A 24,160-nucleotide genomic window follows, 5' to 3' on the forward strand; every position below is an offset into this window, starting at 1 on the left:
GCTAAAGCGCAGCATTTAACTTGGCTATTCAGATTTCTGTGCATCGTTGCTGGGAACAGAGTCCCTACTCAGCAGAAAATTGCAGCTCCACTGCAGCTGGACAATTGATTTTGCCCTGATCTCCCGAACACTCAGTCGTATGGATGGACTGTACGTAAGTCACGTGTTCATAATGTGGGGAGGTCTAGTACATCTTCACCTCCATTCCAACCCACCACTGTTAAAACTCTCATTTGTGTCCTGTAACCATCAGGTCCACTGATGGCCTGAACTCCTTCATTCTACCCTCTCTGAATTACAGATCAACAATAACCTTACTAACTGCCTCCTAACTCGTATCATTTGTTCGTTATGTGCCGCCTCATCATGACGTGGGCAATCACGGTCTTTCCATGACCATGATTGTTCTTGGCAACTTTTTCTGCAGAAGTGGTTTGCCATTGCCGCCTTTTTTTTTACAAGACAGGTGACCCCCCAGCCATTATCAATACTCTTGAAAGATAGTCCGCTTGGCGTCAGTGTGTCCCAGTACCAGGACTTGTGACATGCATCAGCTGTTCTTACGACCATCCACCGTCTGCTCCCGTGGCTTCACGCGACCCTGATCAAGGGGCTAGGCAGGTGCCTCACCTTGCCCAAGGCGACCTGCAGGCTAGCGGAGGGAAGGAGCGCCTTACACCTCCTTTGGTAGAGACGTATCTCCACTCTAACACCCATAACTCATACAACCCAACTCAAAACACCTCAAAGTGTTTTCACAGAGATAAATTAGTTTTTTATTGTCACATGTATCAAAGTGCAGTGAAAAACTTTATTTTGTATGCCTACCATATAGATCATTTTATTACAACAGTGTATTGAAGTAGTGGATGGTAAAACAATAACAGAATGCAAAATAACGTGTTATAGCTGCAGAGAAATTACAGTGCAGGCGTGAGGTAGATGGTGAGCCCGTCTCATCGTACTAGGGAACCGTTCAGTAGTCTTATAACAGTAGGATAGAAGTTGTCCCTGAGCACGCTGGTACATGCTTTTGTATCTTCTGCCTGATGGCAGGAAGTAGAAGAGAGATTGTCTGGGGTTGGAGGGGTCTTTGGTTATGTTCTGGTTTACCAAGGCAGCAGGAAGCATAGACAGAGTCCACAGAGGGTAGGTTGCTTTCCCTGATGTGCTGAGCTGTGTCCACAGCTCTCTGTTGCCATACCAAATCTTGGTGCATCCGGGTAGGATGCGTTCTATGAAAACTTCAGACCATAGCAGAGTGTGACAACGTGTTCAAAGGTGTTGCTTGTCAGGATGGTTGGGAGAGAACTTGGAAGGTCTAGAGAGAGAATCCTAGGGCTTGTGGCCCTCCCTGGGAGCTGAAGGCACACCCATGGGTGGTGGAAAGATTCAACCTGGAGATGCTGAACTGTCCATAATTGGAGGAGTGGGGAGGACTTGGAGAAATACAGGGGAAGATCGAAAGAGAGAGGGATAAGACCATCCCTCATTTAAAAAGAGAATTTTTAGATCTTTGCTGGCTGGACCAGGAGCTAAGGTACCCTTTGTGATGAAGGAGAGAGGTTTGAGAAAATTGGGACAAATCTACTTCACACAGTGTGGAGCGAGCTCCAGGTGGTTATCTAAGTAGCATTTTTGACAGGCAACAATTCCAATAAATAAAGCTTTTGGGATTGAATCTTATTGAGAAATTTGAAAAATAAAGTTGAGGAGAAGAAAATGGTAAAAATTCAAGTCCTTTCTTCCATCTGATTTCCCAGTGCATAACTCATTAACGAATTTGGTCAGGCACTAGATTGTTTTGCTTTGAGGTCAAGTGGAGTTTGTTGTCATATCTACAACAGAATGAAAATGTCTTAGAATGAAAAGGATTAGTAAGGATGGAATTAGATATGAGGTTTACAAGAACTAGCAGGAAAGATTTTTTCTGGACTTAAACAGTGGCTTGTTTGAGATTCAAAGTCAGGTATATTGTCATATGCACAAGTACATGCCTGCATCACAGGCACATTGCATTAGAGACCCAACGTTCCCATGGAAAAATATGAATTAAAGACAAATTATATAAAAACAAAACAAAGTCCACAGTCGTACAAAGTGGTCATGGTGTGGCTGTACTGAGGTAATGACTAGGGTTGTGCCAGTTGGTTCAAGATGATTGAAGGGAAGTAGCTATTCCTGAACCTGGTGGTGTTAAATTCAAACTTCTGTATCTCCTGCCTGATGGTAGCTGTGAGAAGATAGCTTGGACCCAATGGTGGTGATCTTTGATGACGGCAATTCCTGCTACAGACACTACCAATGGTGTGGGGGGGGGGTGTTGCCCATGATGTGTTGGGCTACACGTTTCAGTGCTTGTCTCCTACTTGCAGGAGCCAGTAAACTTCCAGCAAATTTGTTTATTATTTCTAGACTACAGTAAACCAAGAAATAAGCTTTGCAATCTTGGTTGCACTGGTTATTTTTTTATCGCTGTGATCACTTTTATTGCTTATCATGCTAATTTTTATGACATGTGCAAGCAACAGATTGTGTGCTACATTTATTTATAGCGGTGGTTGTTTAATTGTTATACCCCGATTATATTGAAGTTCAATGTTTATCAAACTGAAAGCCTTACTTTGCAGATTTTCTTTGCTCTACCAAGTTGTTGCTGTTTTGATTCCCTGTGCATGACATCAGCTACTTCATTTACAGTCCTACGGTCATATGGCTTAGAGGCAGGCCATTCAGCCCCCTGTAGTCATGCCTGCTCTCCCAGTGAGCTCTCCCTCAGATGAGGCGCAGCCCGTTCCTGTGCACACTCTGAGGGGAAGAGCCAAGGCGTTCTTCCCACTCTCCCTGGCAGTGCTCATCTCCCATACATTATTGTAGGAATAAACATTGACGACTATTATTACCTTTTAAGTGTGGGATTCTGCTGTGTGGAAGTTAACTGACACATTTCCTACATTACCCAGTGACCACACAAAGTCGTTCAGCACAGAAACTGGCCCTTTGACCCAATTGGTCCATGCCAGCCAAAATGTCCCAACCAAGCCAGTCCCATCTGCCAGCACTTGACCCTTCTAAACGTTTCCTGTCTCTGTCCAACGGTCTTTTAAAACTTGTTATTGTACCACCTTCTGGCAGCTGATTCCACATTCATATAAAAAAGTTTCCCCTCAAGTGTTCCTCTTAAACCTTTCTCTTCTCACTTTAAACTTACACCTGGAGTCCTTGATTCCATTTTCCTGTAGAAAAAGATGGAGTGCATTCAACCTATATAATTCCCCTCATGATTTTATATACTCTGACATCACACCTCAGTCTCCTATGCTCCAAGGAATAAAGTCCTAGCTTGTGCAATCTTGCCCTCTAACTCAGTCCTTCAAATTCTGGGAAAACCCTCGAAAATCTTTTCTGCACTCCTTCCAGCCGAATAGCAGCTTTCCTTCAGCAGGGTGGTCAAAACTGAACACAGTACTGGATAGTGCAGGCAGAGGCAGGAAAATTGTTTGCACTGATGGGTGAGCCTCGAACTAGGGGACATAACCTCAGGCTTGAGTAGAGCAGATTTACGGCGAGATGAGGAAGAACTGCCTTTCCCAGAAAGTAGTGGGTCTGTGCTACTCTCTGTCCAGGGAAGCACTGGAGGCCACCTCATTAGATATCTTTAAGACACTGTTAGATAGTTTTCTGCATAAAACATAAAAGCAGAATTAGACCATTTGGCCCATCGAGTCTGCTCAGCTATTCGATTATGGCTGATTTATTTTCCCTCTTAACCCCATTGCCCTGCCTTTTTCCACGTAACCTATGATGTCAGACTAGTCATTAACGTATCAACCTTGACTTTAAATATACCCAGTGAACTGACTTCCACAGCTGCCTGGGGCAATGACTTCCACAGATTCTTCCTTGTCTCTGTTCTAAAGATACATACTTCTTTTCTGGGGTTCTGCTCTCTGGTTGTGGACTCTCTCACTATTTGAAGCATCCTTTCCATGTCCACTCTGTCTAGGCCCCTTAATAGCTAGTAGGTTTCAGTGAGATAAGCTCCAGTGAGTACAGGCTCGGAGCCATCAAACACTCCTTCGTTCATTAATCCTTTTCATTTCCGGGATCATCCTTGCAAACCTCCTCTGGACCTTCTCCAATGCCAGCACACCCTTTCTTAGGTACTAGGAGAGCAACTAATTGTGGATCTCTAAAACAGAACAGAGCCAGCTGTGATGGGCAAGCACCCTCTTTCTCTGGTGCCAGTTCTACAACAGGTACTTAATCAGAATGCAAACTTTGCTTGTTCCTTGGACAGGATGTGCTGATGGAACTGTTGGAACAGTGTGCAGACGGACTCTGGAAAGCAGAGCGTTACGAACTTATTTCCAATGTTTACAAGCTGATCATCCCAGTTTATGAGAAAAGGCAGGAGTTTGAGGTGAGTAAATCTGTCCTCCTCACATGTGGGAGAGCTGTAGAACTGTTGCTCTTACACTTTCGGTATCTCTGACTGAAATTTACTGACCAACAGTTCACATAGGAATGTCATAATGTCTTCTGTTGTGTGATTAAAGGTAAGCACACATGGAATTGGAAGTGAGATGTATGAAAGCCAACAGGAAAGATCAGTCTGTATTCTCTGGCAAAGACTTAAGTAGTGGCTTGTTCAGCATTCAGTCATTTTTATTGTCACAAGTACGTGTATGCACAGGGGCAGTGGAAACCTTAATTGCCACAGTAACAGAGGCACGTCGCACTCAAAACTCAACTTCCGCAAGGAAAACGAAAATTATACAAGAAAGTGCACAATCACGTCAAAAAATGTCCATTATATTGGAAAGTGGTCATAGTATCGCTATGCAGGAAGGTGGTCATAGTATCGCTATGCAGGAAGGTGGTCATAGTATCGCTATGCAGGAAGGTGGTCATAGTATCGCTATGCAGGAAGGTGGTCATAGTATCACTATGCAGGAAGGTGGTCATAGTATCGCTATGCAGGAAGGTGGTCATAGTATCACTATGCAGGAAGGTGGTCATAGTATCGCTATGCAGGAAGGTGGTCATAGTATCGCTATGCAGGAAGGTGGTCATAGTATCACTATGCAGTGGTAGTGATGAAGTTGTGTAGGTTGGTTCAAGATCCCGATGGTTAAAGAGACATAGCTGTTCTTTCACCTGATGGTGTGGGACTTGAAGCTTCTGTACCTCCTGGCTGATGGTGGCTGCAAGAAGATGGCACTCCATGGATGGTGGGGATCTTTGACAATGGATGTTGCCAGTGCCTCACGTCAATACTACTGACAATGGGGAGGAATGTGCCCGTGAGGTATGTGGGGGGGCGGTGACATGATAGAGTAGATATTTTCCCAGCTGGGGGAACCTAGAACCGGTAGATATTGCCCCCAGGAAGCTGCCTGTTTCAAATGGAAGTGAGGAGGAATTTCATTTTGGAGGGTCTGACCCAGAGAGCTGTTTAGTTTGATTTTGGGCTACAGAGGAATCCGAGAGCTGGGTAAGGAGATAGAACTGAGGCCAAGGTCAGGTTTACCATGAACTTAATGGTGAAGTGAGATCAAAGGGTCTGAGTGCCCACCGCTACTCATTTTTTTATGTTGTTATGTTGGGTCTTTCGAACTTCTATTTGATCCCACCTAGAGGTGATTCCGTGTCAGGGAGACAGAATTTAGGTTCCTGACTGAGCCCAGCAATAAAAAAAGTCAGGAGAAGCCTCGATCTACAAGTGGAACTGTCTCTCACGGAAAGAGGTCAAGGCAAACAGCAAAGATGGGTTCAGGGGAAAGCTGGAGAAACATGGGAGATGGGTGGGGGGGAGAGGAGCATAACATGGTAGGTAGAGGCTGGTGGTAGGATAGGAGCACCAGCCCAGAGCAGTGGCTGCTGTCAAGCCCTCTCCAAACCATTAACTTTTCATTCCTTTACAAGTGTGCTCAATTAATTTGTTGGGGGGGAAGGGAGAGAGAGAGAGAAACTTATTGTGACACTCAGTTGTACACTCTAACAGAAACTTGCCCATCTCTACGAAACCCTCCATCAAGCTTACAAGAAAATCGCTGAGGTTATGCAGACGGGGAAGCGACTTCTTGGCACCTACTTTCGAGTTGGCTTTTTTGGGCAGGTGAGTATCTGTTTTCATTTTAGCCTCTCTTAGGCAAAGTCGCTTATCATCAAATGCGCAAGAACATGTGCGTAGGTGCAGTGAAAATCTTCGGCCGCTTCACAGGTACATAGCATCCTATAAGCTGCAGTCACAAGAAACACACAGTTATTTGTAAAAGAAAACATACTTAGAACAAAAAAGCCAGTTGATTGTAGTGCAAGGAGAAGGGAATCTCACTGAAACCCGTCAAATATTGAAAGGCCTTGATAGAGTGGATGTGGAGAAGGTGTTTCCTTTTATGGGGGTAACCAGGACCAAAGGGCCCAGCCTCAGAAGAGATGGTCGTCCATTTTGATAGCAATGAGGAAGAATTTCCTTAGCCAGAAGGTAGTGAATCTGTAGAATTCATTGCGACAGATGGCTGTGTCATTGGGTATATTTAAAGCAGAGATTGATAGGTTCTTGATAATTCCCTGTGTCAAAGGTTATGGAGAGAAGGCGGGAGAATGGGATTGCGAGGCATAATAAATCAGCCATGATGGAATGGTGGAGCAGACTCGATGGGCCAAAAAGCCTAATTCTGCTCCTGTGTCTTATGGTCTTATAGAGTTCATCGGCGTGGGATGGACTGAGTAGGGAGAAGAATTCACAGGGAAGATGAGATTTTTAAATGGAAAATTGCTGAGATCTGGAACCCATTGCCTGAAGTGGAAACAGATTCGACAGGCACGTTCAGAGGGAATTGGGTAAAAGCTCAAAAAGGGAGGATGAGTGCAGGGAAAGAATGCTGGAGTGGGGGCTAATTTTCTTTTGGAGCTAACACAGACACAGTGAACTAAGTGTTAAGAGCTCAGAAAACTATAGGGCTATGGGTAACCCTAGGCAATTCCTAAGGTAAGGACATGTTCGGCACAGCTTTGTGGGCCAAAGGGCCTGTATTGTGCTGTAGGTATTCTATGTTTCTAAGTGTTGTTTTAAACAGTTGCTGCAGTTAGAGATTTTTCTTAGTTGATACTCTGGGGAATTTAAATACTCACTGCTGGTTCTCTAAGTTATCAGTAGATAAGACATGAATTGACGAAAGGAAGTTTACTTTCATTGACTCAGCTAGTGATTAAAATCCAGTGGAGATTAGGAGTTGAAGGAAATTTCCACACTCTATTTGTTTTTTGAATGCTGATTTTTATCTACACTCAACGGCCTCTTTACTAAAAACACCTGCTTGTTAATGCAAATATCTAATCAGCCCAAATGTGGCAGCAACTCAGTGCATAAAGACACGCTGGCATGGTCAGGAGGTTCAGTTGTTGTTCAGTCCAAATATCGGAATGGGGAAGAAACGTGATCTAAATGACTTTGACCATTAAATGATTGTTGGTGTCAGACGGGGTGATTTGAGTATCTCAGAAACGCTGATCTGAGATTTTTATACACAACGGTCTCTAGTAATAGTAAGTCAGATAACCGCACGATACAACAGTGGTGTGCAGAAGAGCATCTTAGAACGCATGACATGTTGAACCTTGAAATGGATGGGCTGAAGTAGCCGAAGGCCGTACCCGGTTCCATTCCTGTACCTAATAAAGCAGACAACTGAGTTTTCAGATAACCAGAGTGAAATGTTTTGCTTGTTGATGTTCCTGTTTGTAGCAGAACTTATGTTGAGATTTTTCACTAATATTTTCCTTTCCACCCTTCCCTCCTCTTGAAGGCAGCGGTAAGTTTTACAGAGATGCCTTTCATGTAAGCCATGAGCTCGTCGTGTGTTGTGGTGTGACCCTGCTAGCTTGCTTTTGACATTGCCAGCTTTGCAGTCGTAACCTTATCTGTAACTTTCAAGGGAAGAGGTGACGTGTTAACGAATGCCATTCACAGCCTTGCTTTCTTCATAGTGATGATGCACGTAGAAATCTGGAAGTTTGAGCGAAGCAGTTCACTTCTCATTGTAATACATCACCATTAAAAAATAGCTGTGCGTGTCCTTAAAAGTTTGACGGCAGTTTTTCTCATTGGTCATTCAGTTTGGTGTGCTTTTAGCTTTAGGTAATTACGACTAGTAGAAATAAGGAACGCATGTAATTATCGCTTTTGTTCTTTGTCTTTTATAACTTTATAGCAAGACCAGTTTACAGACAATGAGAGAGATGTGGAGGTAATTAAGTGATGGTGTCACATATGATGCAGTAGGCCTCACTGCATTAAAGGCACTCTGATTTGCCGTGGATAATTTTTTTTAATGTCAGCTTATCATCTGTACTTGGAAGACTTCTTGCACATCACCCATTCTGTTCAAAAAACTGGAATAATGCTTGTGCTGCACCCAGTTATTTGTCTGTTAAGATCAGTTTATTTCCATGTCCCACACACCTCTTTTGCACATCTGAACCTACCTTTGGGATTTGGGCATATCTCTGCTTCAGGTCCTGAATCTAGATAATGAATCACTGGGAAACGCTGCCTGAACCTCACAACATGGACTGCTTTTGAGGGCCAGTATTGCTGAGGTATCATGAGCATTGTAGCAGTTCAAACTCCTTGGAGTTTATCACAAAGCTTGCTTATTGCTTGGAGCAATTATGCTTTCCAAATGCCAAGCTTCCTACAGAAATATCATTAAATTCAGAAACTGAACAAAAAAGAGTGAGTTACCTCGGGTCATTTGAATTTAAAAGCAATATTACTTAACTTTTCGTGATTCATAGAATTTTTTAAACAAAAGTCTAGCACTTTTAGCAATATGTCTTTGATTAATTTGGTTGCAAAGTCTTGTCTGTGGTTTGTGAATTAATTACACTTATTATTCCCCTCCTGTTCAAGCTTTGCGATTCGAATGTGGTGACCTTGCACTAACCTGAAAAGCAGTTCCAGATGTTTTTCTGTTAAATACGGCCAGCAAACTCACATTTCTTTGTCTCACAGAAATACAAAAGCAGCTCGATTCTCCTCCCCAAGCTAGCTCTGCGTGCCAAAACATACTATAAAATTATAGGAAGTCCCAACAAAATATCCTGGCACTTGAATCCTCAAGCTGGAAATTAGTATTAGTGAGATCCATGAAAAAAAGTGGTGTTAAATCAGTTGGCATTAATGGTGGTCTTGAGGAGACTTTGGAGAATCTTTTGCTTTGTTGTCTTCAAGTTTTTGATTGGTTTGACTTTGGTTCATTGTTCCATGTGTCCATATGTTTGGATTCTTTTCACTCATCTTACCTGACGTCATTCGTGACAGGGCTTCTTTGAAGATGAGGATGGAAAGGAGTATATTTATAAAGAGCCGAAGCTGACGCAGCTGTCGGAGATCTCTCAGCGGCTCCTGAAGCTCTATTCCGACAAGTTTGGCTCCGAGAATGTAAGGATAATCTACGATGATGGAAAGGTGAGAGGAGTGGTGTTGCAAAACCACAACTTTTGGCAACCCTACACTTTTTATAAGCACTTTATCACTTACCTGTGAACCTGGGAGGCATTGCTGTGCTGAAAGTAATTGTGCAGTAACTACGGGAATTTTCAAAACTTCAACACTTCTGAAGGACGTACAAGATTCAAACACTCCACCCAACATGAGCTATTGTTCCCGAATGCTTTTTAGCCAACTCCTACATACTGAGAGAATGAATTTTATTGAACTATTGCATGCCTGTGTGTTGGTTCCAGTAAGACAGACATGTAATATATATGCAATAATTTTATTTTTATATAAATTTTATGCTGGGCATTTAGCCGTGAAGACTGCACCAGGTTGTGAAAACAGATTGCAACCATCTTCTCGCTGGTGAGGGCCAGGTGTCGGTATCTTGAGTGAGTCCGAGGAAAAAGTTAAAAAGTTCTGAATGCTTTTAGTTACACATACAAAATGCTGGAGGAACTCAGCAGGTCAGTCGGCCCCTCACGAGAGGATGTTTCAGACTGAGACCCATCATCAGGACTGGAAGGAAGGCGGAAGAAGCAAGAATAAGAAGGTTGGGGTGGGGGAAGGAGTAGAAACTAGCGGGTTTTAGGTGACGCCAGGTGAGATGGAAAATGGGTGGGTGGGGAAAGGGGAAATGAAGTGAGAAACTGTGAGGCGATAGGTGAAGAAGGAGGAACCTGATAGAGGAGAGTGGATCATTTGAGAAAGGGAAGGAGGAGGGGCACCAGACAGGGGTGATAGGCAAGTGAGGAAAAGAGAAGGGACAAGGGGTTAAAGAAGAGCCAGATGGAGAATGGTGTGACTTGCTCCGTGGCCAAGAATGCTCACCAGGATCTCTACTTCCTGAGAAGCTGAAAGAAATTTGGCGTGTCCCCTTTGGCCCTGACCAATTTTTATCATTGCAGCATGGGAAGCATCTTGCCCTTGTGCCCATGGTAGCTTGGTGTGCCAACTGCTCTGCCCGAGACCACAAGAAGCTCAGCAGATCACGGAAACCACCCTCCCCTCCATGGACTCTGTCTGCACTTCTCACTGCCTCAGGAAAGCAGCTGGCGTAATCAAAGATCTCCATTGCACCCCTACCCACCCCCCCCCACCCGCCATGGTCATTCACTCTTCACCCTCCCATCAGGCAGGAGATGCATGCACTTGAAAGCATGTACCACCAGACTCAAAGGCAGCTTCTACCCCACTGTTGAATGGTGCCCTTAGTATGACAAGATCCCTCGATATGACCTTGCACTTAATTGCCAGCCTGCAATGCACCTTCTCTGTAGCTTTTATTCTGTACTGTTACTGTTTTACAACTTTAATGCACTGTTATATTAACTGATCTGTATGAAGGATATGGGAGACAAGTTTTTCACTGTTCATCAGTACATGTGATAAGCTTACTTACAAATTTATCGTTCCCAATCAATGAGCTGGTACCCATTGCCATGTTCAGGTCATTGATGCACATCCTACGAAGCTGTGCTACCCAGCACGGACCCCTGGGGAGCCCCGGTACACACTGCCCCCTGGTCTTGAAGGTAGTTGTTCTCCACCCAGGTGTCCAATTGGATGAATGGCTGGTTAATCTGTCAAGAATAAGTTAGATACTGAGGTAAATGTGAAAACGAGAGGGAACTTGCATTGGTAGTCTCATGCTTTAGAGCACAGGTTACTGATTTAAATTAAAAATCAAATAAAACAAAACCCTGGAAATGGTCAGGAAAGAGAAGCAGGGTTAATGTTTCGGGTAGAAGATCTGCTGAGTGCGTTCCAATGTTTTGTGTTTTTATTTTTGATTTTCAGCACCTGAAGATTTTTTGACTTTGAGTTATTTATTATGCCTTCACTTACCCCTGTGAAATATGTAGTTATAACTTAGGTGAGCGAGGTGCTGCCCGGATGTTAACCTACCCTTGACATACTGGTTAAACCTCTTCTCCCGATGTTCTCTGATCAAGTTATTTTCCTTCCACCAAGGTCAATCCAAAGGACCTGGACTCAAAGTATGCCTACATTCAGGTCACCTACGTGACACCGTTTCTTGACGAGAAGGAATTGCAGGACAGGAAAACCGATTTTGAGCGAAGCCACAACATCCAGCGGTTTGTGTTTGAGATGCCCTTCACGGTCTCGGGAAAGAAACAAGGAGGAGTAGATCAACAGTGCAAGCGAAGAGCCATCCTGACCAGTGAGTGTCCTGTGCCATCACTCAATCCCACCCCACCCCATCCAGTTATTCATCCCCTCTACATGGTGCTTCCACTGTCCATCACTCGATCCCACCCTACCCGGTTACTAATCCCCTGTACGTGGGATTCCACTGTCCACCACTCGACTCCACCCCATCCGGTTACTAATCCCCTGTACGTGGTGATTCCACTGTCCACCATTCGATCCCACTCCATCCGGTTACTAATCCCCTGTACGTGGTGATTCCACTGTCCACCACTCGATCCCACCCCATCCGGTTACTAATCCCCTGTACGTGGTGATTCCACTGTCCACCACTCGATCCCACCCCATCCGGTTACTAATCCCCTGTACGTGGTGATTCCACTGTCCACCACTCGATCCCACCCCATCCGGTTACTAATCCCCTGTACGTGGTGATTCCACTGTCCACCACTCGATCCCACCCCATCCGGTTACTAATCCCCTGTACGTGGTGATTCCACTGTCCACCACTCGATCCCACCCCATCCGGTTACTAATCCCCTGTACGTGGTGATTCCACTGTCCACCACTCGATCCCACCCCATCCGGTTACTAATCCCCTGTACGTGGTGATTCCACTGTCCACCACTCGATCCCACCCCATCCGGTTACTAATCCCCTGTACGTGGTGATTCCACTGTCCACCACTCGATCCCACCCCATCCGGTTACTAATCCCCTGTACGTGGTGATTCCACTGTCCACCACTCGATCCCACCCCATCCGGTTACTAATCCCCTGTACGTGGTGATTCCACTGTCCACCACTCGATCCCACCCCATCCGGTTACTAATCCCCTGTACGTGGTGATTCCACTGTCCACCACTCGATCCCACCCCATCCGGTTACTAATCCCCTGTACGTGGTGATTCCACTGTCCACCACTCGATCCCACCCCATCCGGTTACTAATCCCCTGTACGTGGTGATTCCACTGTCCACCACTCGATCCCACCCCATCCGGTTACTAATCCCCTGTACGTGGTGATTCCACTGTCCACCACTCGATCTCACCCCATCCGGTTACTAATCCCCTGTACGTGGTGATTCCACTGTCCACCACTCGATCCCACCCCACCCGGTTACTAATCCCCTGTACGTGGTGATTCCACTGTCTACCACTCGACTCCACCCCACCCGGTTACTAATCCCCTGTACGTGGTGATTCCACTGTCCACCACTCGAAGCCACCCCACCCGGTTACTAATCCCCTGTACGTGGTGATTCCACTGTCCACCACTCGATCCCACCCCATCCGGTTACTAATCCCCTGTACGTGGTGATTCCACTGTCCACCACTCGATCCCACCCCATCCGGTTACTAATCCCCTGTACGTGGTGATTCCACTGTCCACCACTCGATCCCACCCCATCCGGTTACTAATCCCCTGTACGTGGTGATTCCACTGTCCACCACTCGATCTCACCCCATCCGGTTACTAATCCCCTGTACGTGGTGATTCCACTGTCCACCACTCGATCCCACCCCACCCGGTTACTAATCCCCTGTACGTGGTGATTCCACTGTCCACCACTCGATCCCACCCCACCCGGTTACTAATCCCCTGTACGTGGTGATTCCACTGTCCACCACTCGATCCCACCCCACCCGGTTACTAATCCCCTGTACGTGGTGATTCCACTGTCCACCACTCGATCCCACCCCACCCGGTTACTAATCCCCTGTACGTGGTGATTCCACTGTCCACCACTCGACTCCACCCCACCCGGTTACTAATCCCCTGTACGTGGTGATTCCACTGTCCACCACTCGACTCCACCCCACCCGGTTACTAATCCCCTGTACGTGGTGATTCCACTGTCCACCACTCGATCCCACCCCATCCGGTTACTAATCCCCTGTACGTGGTGATTCCACTGTCCACCACTCGATCCCACCCCACCCGGTTACTAATCCCCTGTACGTGGTGATTCCACTGTCCAGCACTCGACTCCACCCCATCCGGTTACTAATCCCCTGTACGTGGTGATTCCACTGTCCACCACTCGATCCCACCCCATCCGGTTACTAATCCCCTGTACGTGGTGATTCCACTGTCCACCACTCGATCCCACCCCATCCGGTTACTAATCCCCTGTACGTGGTGATTCCACTGTCCACCACTCGATCCCACCCCATCCGATTACTAATCCCCTGTACGTGGTGATTCCACTGTCCACCACTCGATCCCACCCCATCCGGTTACTAATCCCCTGTACGTGGTGATTCCACTGTCCACCACTCGATCCCACCCCACCCGGTTACTAATCCCCTGTACGTGGTGATTCCACTGTCTACCACTCGACTCCACCCCACCCGGTTACTAATCCCCTGTACGTGGTGATTCCACTGTCCACCACTCGATCCCACCCCATCCGGTTACTAATCCCCTGTACGTGGTGATTCCACTGTCCACCACTCGACTCCACCCCACCCGGTTACTAATCCCCTGTACGTGGTGATTCCACTGTCCACCACTCGATCCCACCCCACCCGGTTACTAATCCCCTGTACGTGGTGATTCCACTGTCTACCACTCGATCCCACCCCACCCGGTTACTAATCCCCTGTACGTGGTGATTCCACTGTCCACCACTCGATCCCACCCCATCCGGTTACTAATCCCCTGTACGTGGTGATTCCACTGTCCACCACTCGACTCCACCCCACCCGGTTACTAATCCCCTGTACGTGGTGATTCCACTGTCCACCACTCGACTCCACCACACCTGGTTACTCATCACCTTACTTGGTGCTTCCATTTCAGCGTTCACCTATTTTCAACTCCCTCCCTGGACTTTGACTCTCCTTGACCCTCAAGGCGTCTTCACACCTCCAATCCAAACCTCATAGCAACAAGCACATTTTAGGTCTTGTACCTATTGAAGGTGGAACAGAATCATGAACTGTAGTATATTCTTCATCCTTCCATCCTGCCTCCTCATTCTTTGCAATTATGACCAGTCCTCCCTCTCAGTGCCATATTCCCTTGAGACTTTCTGTACCCAGAACTTTATTTATCTCCTTAAATACTGTATATTCTGCAAGTTCGCCTTTGCATCCCAGTGAGAGTAACTTCCACAGGTTTACAGAAAATCTGGCGAAGTTTCTCTCCATCTCAGTCCAAAACCTCTCATCCTGTAGACTTGAGTGTGTGTGGGTGATCCCTGGTTCTCTACTACCCAGCAGAGAAAACTACTGCCCAATGTCAAGTCCGATCTACATTAGGTCCCCTCTCTTCCTTCACAACTGCTAGTGAATGTAAGCCTAGTCAATTTGATCTCCCCTCATTTGGCAGCCCTGCCGTTTCCAGAAATCAGAATGTATCGGCTTGCCCTTGGAACAGGAAACAAGGATATTAAGCAACTGCTTAGCCGAAAGTCGGCAAATGTTGGGGGTAGGGGGCTTGGTGATGAGTGAACGTGACTTCATTTGGGTGAGAGCCTAGGGTACTGTGAGATGGGCAAGGATGTTTAGAGAAGGGAAGCGCTGGTGCCTTGATTCAGTTCAGGAATGTCTTCTGGAGTTGGCTTTTGTCAAGAGAAAAAAAAATATGATTAAACCTGTGAGTTGACTGTCTAGAGGAGGAGTTCCCAACCTTTTTTATGCCATGGGCCCCCATCATTAACCGAGGTGTCTGTGGACCCTAAGTTGGGAACCCCTGGTCTAGAGAAACACACACAAAATGCTGGAGGAACTCAGCAAGTCAGGCAGCATCTACGGAAATAAATAAACAGTTGACGTTTTGGGTAAAGACCCTTCATCTTCAGCTGTGCGTCTGGAGCACTTCTCATAATCTTGGTGCTTTACAAGTTTGGAATTCTCCTGGAGCAGTCATTTATCACTGGAACAGAATGACATTCTTTCTAACACCTCTCCTTACCTGTCTGGTAACTGGAAGAAGCTTTTCCTGAGTCCAAAGTTTACTGTGGTTTTGGAACAAAACCAAGTAATGATCTTGGTTTTACTGTCTCTTCTGAAACTTTGCACATCATTCACTATGATTAGTGCTGCAGTGACTAATTGCCTGTAAAGGGTTCTTCATTCTACATTTTACAGTCAATATATTGCATTTTTCTTTGCAATTAAACCTAATCTAATTATCTTGTTTATGTATTTATTTATCAGTTTCTACAGCATGGCGTCTCTCGCTGTTTATACAGTTAGCTCCTACACATCGTAGTTCCAACATTTACCTGACTCACTGTTCACCACTGCCAGACCCAAAGCCCAAACCTTGTCATCCATGATCTCATAGGATGAGGCTTATAACTACTGACATACTTCATGAAATGTGTTACTCTGCAGCAGCAGTAGGGTGCAAAACCTTTATCATTATCAAGTTCTTAATTTACTCACCGCAGCAAATTCCTATTGCATGTAAATGTATATGGTGAATAAAATTGATCCTTGAAAACATAACAAAGAATTACTATAAATTATTAAAAAAATGTCTTGTAAAGGATGAATAATGAGGTAGTGTTCATGGGTTCGTGGACCGTTTAGAAATCTGATGGCAGCAGGGAAGAAGCTGTTTTTAAAACATTCATTGTGGGTCTTCAGGCTCCTGTACCACCTCCCTGATGGTAGAAGAGCAAAGAGGACATGTCCCAGATGGTGAAGGTTTTTATTGATGGATGCCGCCTTCTTAAGGCACCACCTTTCGAAGATGCCCTCAACGGCGGGGAGGGTTATGCCCAGGATGGAGCTGGCTGAGCCTACAGTCCTCTTTCGCCTCGTGCATTGGAGCCTTTATATCAGGTTGTGATACAAACAGTCACAATGCTCTCCACTATACATTAATGATTTAGATGGAGGGATTAAAAGTAACATTAGCAAATTTGCAGATGACAAAGCTGGGTGGCAGTGTGAAATGTGAGGAGGATGTTATGAGAATGCAGGGTGACTTGAACAGGCTGGTGAGTGGGCGGATGCATGGCAGATGCAGTTTAATGTGCATAAATGTGAGGTTAACCACTTTGGTGGTAAGAACAGGAAGGCAGATTGTTATCTAAATGGAGTCAAGTTAAGAAAAGGAGAAGTACAACGAGATCTAGTTGTTGTTGTTCATCAGTCTCTGAAAGCAAGCATGCAAGTACAGCAGGCAGTGAAGAAAGCTAATGGCATGTTGGCCTTCATAACAAGGGGAATTGAGTATAGGAGCAAACGGGTCCTTCTGCAACTGTATAGGGCCCTGGTGAGACCACACGTGGAGTATTGTGTGCAGTTTTGGTCTCCAAATTTGAGGAAGGACATTCTTGCTATTGAGGGAGTGCAGCGTAGGTTCACAAGGTTAATTCCCGGGATGGCGGGACTGTCATATGTTGAAAGATTGGAGCGACTGGGCTTGTATACTCTGGAATTTAGAGGGATGAAGGGGATCTGATTGAAATATATAAGATTATTAGGGGATTGGACACACTGGAGGCAGGAAGCATGTTCCCGCTGATGGGTGAGTCCAGAATCAGAGGCTACAGTTTAAGAATAAGGGGTAGGCCATTTAGAACAGAGTTGAGGAAAAACTATTTCACCCAGAGATTGGTGGATATGTGGAATGCTCTGCCCCAAAAGGCAGTGGATGCTTTCAAGAAAGAGATGGATAGAGCTCTTAAAGATAGCGGAATCAAAGGTTATGGGGATAAGGCAGGAACTGGATACTGATTGTGGATGAGCAGCCATGATCACAGTGAATGGTGGTGCTGGCTTGAAGGGCCGAATGGCCTACTCCTGCACCTATTGTCTATTGTCACTGTACACCTGTAGAAATTTGCAAGTATCTTTGTGAAGTAGAGCATAAGATGCTAAACTGTAATAATTAATGATTTCCTATGAATCCTATTTCATTCTGTTGTTTGCTCAGAATTGCTCTTAAACCAGATTTTGGCTGACAATCCCCAAACTCCTTCACTACCTGCACCCCTCTAGTACTCCTGTATCTTCAGACTGAATCGCACACCCACCAGTGGCTAATCCTTCTGCCCTGGAGTTCACAACCCAAACCTCTCCACACCCTGTTTGTTTCTCCAGTTAGGGCATTCCTTATCAAAAGTATCTCTTTGACAGACTCTTGGTCTTGATGCTAGCATCTCTTGTGGACCAATCGATTACTTTTAGAGTAACAGAACACAATGGCATAGAAACAGACCCATCTAATGTATGCTGAACTATTATTCTACTGAGTCCCATCAACCTGCACCCTGCCATAGCCCTCCATTCCCCCTCCCATCCATGTATCTATCCACATTTCTTTTAAATCCAACCCGCATCCATCATTTCTGCTGGCCGCTCATTTTGCAGTCTCACCACCCTCTCAGTGAAGAAATTCCCCCTCATGTTCCCCTTTAGCGTTTAACCTTTCATCCTTAACCCATGATCTCCAGCTCTAGTCTCACCCAACCTTAGTGGGGAGAAAACCTGTTTGCATTTACCCTGTCTAAACCTGTCATAATTTTGTATACCTTATCAACTCTCCCCTTATTTTTCCGTGCTCTAGGGAATACTTTTGTACCACTCTAGTCGAGGCAATGAAGCTGCAAAATAGAACACAGGTCTTCTGGCCTGTGATATCTGCTGAAAACAATGGAAATTCAACTAAACCTCTTCTGCCTAAATATTATCCGTAGCCCTGCATTTCTCATATATTTATGTGTTTATCTAGCTACCTCTTAATCATTACTATTTTATCAATTTCTACCACTACCCCTGGCAGCCCATCCCAGGCATCTACCGCTCTTTGTGTAAAAACACACACACACACACACACACACACACACACACAAAATTTGTGCCACATACTTCCTTTAAACTTTCCCCTTCTCACTGTAAATACTTGTCCGCTAGTACTTGACATTTCTACCGTGGGAGAGGGATTTTGGAATATGATGGAATCTTTAAATGGGACATGTTTGTGTAAAGAGGCTCATAAAGCCTCTCTACATGGCCTTCGTGAATTATTTGGGAGCTTCTTCAGTGACTTACTGTATTGAAAATACAAGTTTTATTTGGATGGTAACATACGAATATCTGAAACTTTATTTGATTACAAAAAAAGGTCACTGTTCAAAGAAGCAGGGGTTCTGTATTTCACATCAGAACAGGCTAAGGAATGAATGACAGAATGAATGAAACACTTCAAAACTTCTGCACTGTATTTCCATCATTACAGTGGAAGTTACTGAGTGACTAGCTCTTCTGCTGAATTGACTATCAGGACTGAAGACTGGCAGACGTTGGCACACCCTGAGATCTTTAGACAGTACTTGTTTGTCCGAGACAACCTGTTGCTAGGAGTAGTTCAGCAGCATAGAAACAACTGTCGGGAAGAATCTGTGTGGGGTCAACAATTCACAGAGTGTCTTGTTCAGTGGTCTGTGTTAATGTCATAAACTTCAATAGCTGTATATCTCAAGTATTGCAACTGAATGTGACTAACAAGTTGCCCACAGGGTTGGTCTAAAGTTCACATGGCAACCCTTGTATTGCATTTCTTTAAACCTTTTTATATTTAGCATGAGGGTTCACGAACCTTTGATTCTTTGGAACTTAGTTGTGACCCTGTGTTTGTTTTGCCTTTGCCCAGAGACTTAATGGATTTTCTCCCTCCTGCCAATGCCAAGACCCGTTCTAAGTGGTACCATCCATCTTGCATGCCACTCTTGATCCTACGGCCCAGTTAAGCAGTGCCTCATTTAAACAAAAATTCTCACCTTTGCTCTCAAGTTCTCTCTTTTTCCCTGTAACCACCTTCAGGCCTTCAAATCATTCTACACTCACCAGTTCTGGCCATTGTTAGCTGTCTGACTTCTAAGCTCAGGAATCCCCTCCAAAGCCCAAGCCCTGCTGCTCTAAGATTCCCTTAGAACCTGCACATTTTACCAAACTTCTGGCTGCATCCTAATATTTATTTGTATTTTCTGGCCCTATTAAAGACGCTGCATGTTGTTCAATGAATCTCTTATTGCCATTGAACAAGAGCTCAGTGATTATTGAAACTTAACATGCTCCTGAACACAGAGGTTTCACGACAACCTCTGTCGCGGCATTTCTGATGTGAATTACTTTCTGCCTTCCATAGCAATGCACCATTTCCCCTATGTGAAGAAACGAATCCCAGTGATGTACCAGCAACACATCGACCTGAATCCTATTGAGGTTGCAATCGATGAGATGAGCAATAAGGTGTCAGAGCTGCAGATACTGTGTTCCTCTCCTGATGTCGACATGATCAAACTTCAGCTCAAGCTCCAAGGCAGTGTCATCGTGCAGGTGGGATTTTCAACTAAAAAACTGGAACTTTCTCTTTCGGAACGGTTAGGAAATCTGCTGTGTATTGCCCTGGTTAGGTTGCCAAGGCATTTAGTCATTTGCTAGGTCCATGCCAGATTTACTTATTTTTTTTTGCATTCTGCATTTTAAAGGTTTTCTTAAACACAGCTGATTCTGCAAATGCTGGAACTACAGAGCAACACACAGAAAATGCCGGGGGAACTTAGCAGGCCAGGCAGCATCCAAGGAAGGAATAAATACTTGTCATTCCAGGCCAAGACCTTTTATCAGAACCCCAGCATTTTGTGTGGAAATGCATTTGTACCTACCTATTTACGAGCAGGGGCAGTTTGATCCAGTCAACTGAAAGTGGGTGTATCACTGAAAATGATTTTCAGCCGCAGTGCCCAGATCTTATGGAATCATAGGAAGTGACTTTAAAAGCAACGTTAGGCAGTGTTACATGAGGGATTCTGCAGATGCAGGAAGATTTGAGCCACACATTCGAAATGCTGGAGGAACTCAGTAGGTCAGGCAGCATCAATAGAGAAAAAGGAACAGTTGACATTTCAAACCGAGATGTTTCACCAGGACTCTTTTAACGGATCCATAATGTTGACTGTTCACTTTCTTCCATAGATGCTGCCAGACCACCAGCATTTTGTGTGTGTTAGACAGTGTAGTCAGTTCATTGGTTGCATCGGTAAATTAAATGTTATTTTTGAAAAATGAGAGTTTCCATAACAGCCTGCATAAGTGCTTCTGAAATGGAAATTGGATAATGTAGTTTGAAGAAGTCTTCTAGATCCAGAAGGCTGGTGGAATAGTTTGAAGTGGTTTGGACAGGGAATAATCTTGCTCTGCTGATATTTTTTTTCCCTCCGATGTAGGAAACATTGGGCTAATTGTGCTAAAACTCACCCACTCCCTTTCTTTGGCCAGTTCTGCCTGGGTTGAGCTGAGATTACTGGGAGCAGATCCTCTGTGCTCTGTGCTTGATGGCTGATCTGCGAAGTAATTGATCATTGAGTGTCGTGCTCAGTTCTGTTCATCTCATCGGAGGAAGGATGGGGAAGCTTTAGAGAGGGTGCAGAGGAGATTTACCAGGAAGCAGCCTGGATTAGAGAGCGTTTCGAATGAGGAAAGGTTGAGCAACTGAAGGCTTTTCTCTTTGGAGTAAAAGTAGTTGTATGAGAGGAGAAGAGACAGATAGAGTGGACAGGCAGCACTTTTTAACCCAGGGCAGCAATGGCTAATATGAAAGGATATAATTTTAAGGTGATTGAGAGAAAGCATAGGGGGGACGCCAGAGGTAGTAGCTTTTCTCACACAGAAAATGGTGAGTGCATGGATCGTACTGTTGGGGTGTTGGTAGAGGCAAACACATTAGGGACATTTAAGAGACTCTTAGACACACGGAAGAAAGAAAAAACTGGAGGGCCACATGGGAAGGAAGCAGTGGGTTGATTTTGGAGGTTGGCACAGACTTGGTGCCTGTTTCTATGCTGTAGGACTATAACCTACAGCTGAACAGACTGACTGTGGGATAGAGGTGATGCAGAAGAGAGATTCAGGTTCAGATTATTTTATTGGCATAAACACCAGGGTTAATGAAGTGCCTTGCGTTTGTGAAGCTCACAGAGCAAACACCGTACATCATAGTAATAAAGTTCAAAGTAAATTTTATTATCAAAGTACATATATGTTACTAAATACTACCTTGCAATTTATTTTCTTGCAGGCATTTACAGGGGGGAAAAGAAATACAGTAGAATTTTACAAAAAAAACTATACAAAGAGTGACAAACAATCAAAGTGCAGAAAAAAGCCAAACTGGGGAAAATAAAAATAGTGCTGAGAGCACGAGTTTTAAAGAGTTATTGAAAGATCGTCGAATCAGTTCAGAGTGGTGGTGAGTGAGGTTATCTACACTGGATAAATTCATTCACCAATAGTAAGCAACGAGTGCGAGAGCAAACGGATTGTTGTGTAGTCTGAGCTAGTAGAGAAAGAGATGTTAAAGTGACAACAACTGAGAGAGGTGGAAGGGTAGAGACAGACGTGGAAAGATGATGCATTTTCTCTCTCTCACTACCTTTCTGTCAGTCTGAAGATAATGGACACTGCCCATCAGGAGAGTTTAATTCACTCCAGTTTCTGTTGCGTTTGCTGTAAGCCTGCACCGTTATTTTCTTCCTACTGTAGGTCAATGCTGGCCCATTAGCTTACGCCCGAGCCTTCCTGGAGGAAACCAATGTGAAGAAGTACCCGGACAACAAAGTCAAGCAGCTGAAGGAAGTGTTCAGGTAAATGCCAGTCTGTCTGTAGCTTTGTGACCGTGACAGCCAAGGCTTAAAGATAAAGATTAGCTTGATCTGCCAGATGTCGATCGAACATCAAAACATACAGTGAAATGCGTCACTGGCGTCAAATCGGTAAGTATTGTGCTGGGCAGCCTGCAAATGTCGCCACTCTACCAGTGCCAACGTAGCAGGCCCGCAACTGACTAACCCTGACCAGTACGTCTTTGGAATATGGGAGGAAACTGCAGCAGTCCCGGGGAGTCCTCACAGGGAGTGGGGGGAGTTGAGCCCCAATGGTTAATCATTGGCGTTATAAAGCGATGCGCTAACCACCACACTACAGTGATGTGTATGCCCCACTTCAGTAGCTCAGTGTCCACTCTCTGCCTCCACAGGCAGTTTGTCGAAGCTTGTGGACATGCCCTGGTCGTGAACGAACGTTTAATCAAGGAGGACCAGCTGGAGTATCAGGAGGAAATGAAAAGCAACTACAGGGAGATGGTTCGCGAGCTCTCCAACATCATGCATGAACAGGTGAGGCCAGCGACAAGTATCAAATCCATTAACAACATTCCTCATTTTATTACACTGAGTGTGTTCTTGTTTCACCAAAATACGTTGATTTTAAAGTCTGAATTAGAGCATTTAAAGATCAAGTGCACGTGTGCCATTGAACCTCACAGTGCTGTTGTTGTGTCCCAGTAAATATGCAGAAACCAGAAGCCAAATATTTTCTTCCCCTTTCAGCCATAACTCACATACGTTTAATTTGGCAGCACATCCTGAGATGTTCCACAGAAACATCGCAATATCAGCCAATGCACAGGGACAGTACACACCTTGTGGCAGTGTTGCAGTACTGAGGGATCTTGGGGTCTGAGTCCACAGCTCACTTATTTCGGGTTGAGACGGTCCATTTCCCTCCACAGATGCTGCCTGGCCTGCTGAATCTTGTCTGTTGCTCCAGGTGCCAGCGACTGCAGTCTCCTGTGCCCCCGTTTCAGTGCTCCACTATGGTTTCTCCAGGGTGTGCCCACTTTGGCGAGGCTTTCCTCTTCGGGAGTTCTGTGTTGCCCCTCTGTGATCTGTCCTGCTCCCCTGCTTTCCACCACGCTCTCACTCAGAAATGGGAGGCTGAATGGGCTGTTCCCGTGCTTTGAATTTGAAATTAAAGCACTTACAATTCTGTGACAGACCACAGCCCAATGCTAATGCTTACTCACAGTATGAAGGCTTTTATTTATGCCCTGTCAACTTCTAACCTCAGTACTTACCTTCTCCGCCATCCCTCATGACTTCCCACTCCATTTCCATGCCACCCAGGTCAGCCCCGGCTGTAATCTCAGGTGTTTAATCTCTGGTCTTTGCTTCTCCCCACAGCTCTCCCTCCATGTCCCATACTCTATGCTCTTCACCTCAAGTCAGTGCCTCCTGGCCCTCTCTCTTTCTCCCCCACAGCTCTGGATGGGTGGGAGCTTGCCTGGTTTCCACTGCAATCAGTCAGAGGAAATAACGCCCTGTCTGTCTGTTGGAGAAGTATTCTCCGGACCTGGGGTGGAGATGGGGAGGAGGTGGAAGAGGGGCAGGATGATATTCAACCCTTTTGGGAGTGAGGTCAGCTCTGGCCCTGATTAACAATCTCTGTGTTCCACTACATGACGAAGCTTTGTGTACAGAGTGGTACTGAACTCAGAGCTTGGCGTGTTAGAAAGGTTTGGCAGAAGAGGGGAGGTGGGAAGTTCCTCCCTAGCTCACCTGCTGGGTTCTTGGTGATGAGGACTTGGGCTGCCCATAGACTGACCTACTACTTGGTGAAATGAAAGGTGCTCTTGTCACAGAATTATAAACGCAGCAGCTCACCATATTAATGAACT

At 45.3% G+C, this 24,160-nt stretch overlaps 1 protein-coding gene across 7 annotated transcripts in view; it reads left to right on the forward strand.

Moving 5' to 3' along the window:
* The window catches only part of LOC134346774 (dedicator of cytokinesis protein 9-like), a 365,134-nt gene that overhangs the window by 337,606 nt on the left and 3,368 nt on the right, over positions 1-24,160 (forward strand). For all 7 annotated transcript variants that reach the window (XM_063048402.1, XM_063048406.1, XM_063048404.1 and 4 more), the window contains 7 exons: positions 4,301-4,423; positions 6,008-6,121; positions 9,332-9,478; positions 11,483-11,693; positions 19,793-19,983; positions 22,189-22,289; positions 22,682-22,820. In XM_063048402.1, coding sequence (XP_062904472.1) covers positions 4,301-4,423; positions 6,008-6,121; positions 9,332-9,478; positions 11,483-11,693; positions 19,793-19,983; positions 22,189-22,289; positions 22,682-22,820 — 1,026 coding nt within the window. The remainder of the gene's footprint in view (positions 1-4,300; positions 4,424-6,007; positions 6,122-9,331; positions 9,479-11,482; positions 11,694-19,792; positions 19,984-22,188; positions 22,290-22,681; positions 22,821-24,160) is intronic.

The sequence above is a fragment of the Mobula hypostoma genome, chromosome 5 (genome assembly GCF_963921235.1).
Source record: "Mobula hypostoma chromosome 5, sMobHyp1.1, whole genome shotgun sequence".
NCBI lineage: Eukaryota > Metazoa > Chordata > Chondrichthyes > Myliobatiformes > Myliobatidae > Mobula > Mobula hypostoma.